Source organism: Malus sylvestris, chromosome 13, assembly GCF_916048215.2.
Source record: "Malus sylvestris chromosome 13, drMalSylv7.2, whole genome shotgun sequence".
Lineage (NCBI taxonomy): Eukaryota > Viridiplantae > Streptophyta > Magnoliopsida > Rosales > Rosaceae > Malus > Malus sylvestris.
Genome location: NC_062272.1, coordinates 3,103,634 through 3,107,765, shown reverse-complemented (window position 1 = coordinate 3,107,765; position 4,132 = coordinate 3,103,634). Strand labels below are relative to the sequence as shown.

The 4,132-nt window shown below is 37.9% G+C and overlaps 1 protein-coding gene across 1 annotated transcript; it reads left to right on the top strand.

Annotated features, from left to right (window-relative positions):
• The first annotated feature begins 1,926 nt into the window (after nucleotides 1-1,926).
• Nucleotides 1,927-3,906, top strand: LOC126596758 (splicing factor 3B subunit 6-like protein). The gene is made up of 3 exons (XM_050263423.1): nucleotides 1,927-1,987; nucleotides 2,098-2,189; nucleotides 3,252-3,906. The coding sequence occupies exons 1-3, from the start codon at nucleotides 1,927-1,929 to the stop codon at nucleotides 3,612-3,614; spliced, it is 516 nt and encodes a 171-aa protein (XP_050119380.1). The 3' UTR covers nucleotides 3,615-3,906.
• The last annotated feature ends 226 nt before the right edge of the window (nucleotides 3,907-4,132 follow it).

The window sequence follows — 4,132 nt, the reverse complement described above, 5'->3', positions numbered from 1 at the left end:
CGATCAAATGGCTACATTTCCATAAGCATTTTCAAATAAGCCCTTTGTAATAATTTGGACGTCCGAATAAAAGAATAGTGATATTATGCATAATATATATATATATATATATATTAAGAGCGTATTCAGTGAACTCCCTAATTAAGCTGGTAGGCTAAAATTTAAGAAGTTAAACAAACAAACTACAATTATGCTTTCTCTCCACCTCCTAAAGGAGGAACTTATTAAGCTCTTAGGTTAATATTTAAGAAGTTAAACAAATAAACTACAACTATGCGTTACTAGGGAGCATGACTCCTTAAATTTAACTTAAAAATTAAAAGTACATTGGATATGCTTTAAATTAAATAGGACATATGTGATTATGGAATCTCTCGGTATGTGCTAATTATGATTACTTTGAATTAGAATCCATAGAAGGCCACCGCATGCAATGATAAGAAATTAATCTCAAAGAAAAATTGGCAGAAAATCATTGATCCTTAAGATCCACAAATTTAATCTTTAAAAGCACATGTGTGCCACTTTCCACTAGCAAATCTAATCTAACAAATCTACCATTTGATAAAATAAAAAATAATATATATATATATATATATAAACCCTAATTCTTCAGTTTATCGTGATATATACATGCCATCGTCAAGGGTTTGGTTTCGACATTAGTAGGTAGAGTTAGGCCAAATTGTATGTACTCTTCAATTTAATAATCGTTAACTACATTGCAATGTTTGGGAATTGAAGGGAAAATCAAGAAGAAAGGATGAACACAAAATGATGAATACAGAGAGTTTGAGAGAGAGAAAGAGAGAGAGAGTTTAGAGAGAGAAATAGGGTTTGTATTTAACTGACTAAATGAAGATTACACACACTGTTTTTATAAGATACATCATAACTACTTTTAACCAAATACTAACAACCTTACTAACTGTATTTCTAATTGTATTACTTAATACTCTCCCTCAATCTCAACTGGGGAAACCCAGTTTGAGATTGGAAGAACATCTACAATCGCTACTATAAAACCCAGAAAAACAGAATAGACTTGAACCAATTGCAATTTACTAGCACTGCTCAATTTTCCATGCTGCCCCTTTCCTGTCTTACTTTTCATCTTCTTGGGCAGATCCAAATAACCAAGTTTTGGTTATGGAGGTACCCCACATGTATTTTCATTAGTTTCCAAATAGGCTTTGCTTATGCAACTTATTTTCCTTGATCCCAATCTGAGACTTGAAATGATCCCCACTTGCGGCTAATAATTCGGTTTCCATCAGTCACAAACAATGGTCTCATACTTGGACTAGATGCACAAACTCAATATCTATCCATCAATTGCCTTCAAAGTCTTATCAGTGCCCAAAATTCTGTAAGTCCTCTGCTGAAATAGAGAATCAGAACATTGAAAATGGTAGAAGAATAACAGTAGCTGGAATTAACACCCTTCATCTGCCTCTAACAAGAGTTTCTCAAAGGACAAGCTCTTATAAAGTTGTAACACACCCTCATGCTGGTTATAACAATTTCTTGCAGGTTTACCCTTCGTGGGATTTACTGTCAACAATCTCATTCAACTTGGCTTCGGCCTTTAATATTTCAAAAAATAGAAAATCAACACACTATAGTGTGGCATCGGCCTTAACTATAGCATCACGGGATCGCCCCTTGAGGATTTTACCAAAAAAAAAAACAACTTCTTTGAACAATGACATCGGCCTTCACAACTGAAAATCAACATCAATGTAGGATTACCCTTCGTGGGATTTACCTACTCAAAACACGGGATTACCCTTCATGGGATTTACTGTTAACAATTTCTTCAAACTTCATCGTATAACCAGACTTACTATAGATTCATGCTAACAACTGAGTTGGTTAGACTCTGAAATTATAGGCTGAGATAAGCTTATGAACAATTTAAACCCAATGACGAGACAACAGAAATTCAAGGACTTACATAGTAACTTCACCAGCAGGACACCAATTTGTTGGCTGTTTCAAAAAAAAAAAAAAATCTTGACTCAATGTAGTTGCATCGACATGATACCATAATTGCGTACTAATCAGCAATTGAAACACTATTCTTTCATTCAACAGTTCAGGTTCAGACTAATTCAAGGCATCCAGTTGAAAACAGTGCTAGAAAATTTTCAGAGATAAAATCTTTCTTAGATTCTCATGGAATGCAAGTCAGTCAAATGCCTCATTCTTGTATGGTAGCTTCGGATCAAGAAAGGAAGTGCTCCTCAGTTCCTACACAAGTATTTAACAAGCCACAACAACAATTGCACTATTCACAGTCATCACTTGGTATGCATGGAAATGTTGGTGGTACTTTTCACCTGTATTCAGGAACAATGGTCAATACTTCAGCATTGCCTGTCAAACAATAACCTTAGATTTGACAACCTGTGATCATTTCCTGCTTCTATACATGCAATTGGTAATGATAAGGATTGTCCACCTTTTGAAGCCTCCTAAAAAACAATTGTTATAGCATCTATATTCACCACAATATTTGGTGTGTTTGTACCATACTTAGAGCCTCCGTATTTAGATCTCATATAAATACTCGGAAGACTCAAATGTAATTATGTAATAAATGGAGGGGCAAATATGTAATAAGTGAGGAGCCCTTATTCTATAAAAGGGTCTCCTCACCCTCACAAACCTCAAGCTCATCCTCACCTAAAAAGCTCTCTCTCTCTCACAATCCTCTCACAAACAGAGAAATACAGTATCAGTGTGGACGTAGCCCAAACATTGGGGTGAACCACGATACATCTTGTGTTCTTTACTATCTTGCAGATTCACGGTCGGATTTACGTTGTTCCAAGACCCCTCCGGTTTTGTGCATCAACATTTGGCTCCGTTTATGGGAAACGACACGAAAAGCTGTGTCGGTTCTCTCTCATTTTTTCACCTTCGCCGTGGATTTGCAAAATCTGCAAAAACCCAAGAGAACCAAACACCACACCAATATTCTAATTTGTCCTCCGCACTGCCAGTGCTTTTCCATTTACTTTCCGATCCACCTTCTCTTGCTTAGACTAAACTCCATCAGAGGTGCAACTGGATTATAGACGCCATCTTTTTCTCTCTCTTTCTCTACACTTTCTCTCTCTCAAAAGCTAAAAGAAACACCACCCCCACTACCACCACCGAAGGAGAATCGGAAAACCCTGGAAACTACGCAGAACTCGAGGTTTTGTCTATCTGGAATGACGTAATAGGCCTTCCATCTGCTCTAGATTCGAGTTAAAGTCAACACCCGCCTCCATCCGGAAGTCAACTGTATGCTCTACGTCCGCAACCTCCCCTTCAACATCTCGAGAAATGAGATGTACGACATCTTCGGCAAGTACGGCGCAATACGGCAGATTCGCATTGAGACGAACAAGGACACCAAAGGCACCGCATTTTTCGTTTACGAGGACATCTACGACGCCAAAACGGCGGTGGATCACCTCTCCGGCTTCAACGTCGCGAACCGGTACCTCACCGTGCTCTACTACCAGCAGGCGAAGATGGGCAAGAAGTCAGACACAAAGAAGAAAGAGGAAGAGATCGCCAAGATGCAGGAGAAGTACGGCGTCTCCACCAAAGATAAGTGATTTCTCTGGCCGCTCTTCTGGTTAATTTTGTGCTGTTTGGATGCTGAGATTATCTGATTATACTATTCCAGATTATTTTTATTCTGGATTGTGTAATATGCTATTTGGGATTCTAGATTTAAAGGTGTTAGTTCCTTTGTTATCCTCTGCGCCGTGGCTCGGTTCCTAGAAAACAATGGGTTCTCCAAAACCTTGAAAAAGTTCCTTTCTGAAGCTGGAATCGAGAAAGATGAACTGAAGGATTTACCACTGGATTTGAAAGAAATGTACTGCAAGTATTTTGAGATGTGGTGTTAGTACAATTATGGGCCCTCAAAAAGGTGCAAATTGGAGCGTCTGACAAAGTAGTAACGGAAAAAGATAGTGTGCACATGCATGACAACAAAGCAGAGACAGAGACATTGAAAGGTGCATTGGAAAAGAAAAATAAAAGTAGAAAGAAGAAAGAAAAAGCAGAAAGAAAAGCAGAAAGCAAAAGAAGATAAAAAGAAGCAGACATAATTGCGGTGGTGATGGCA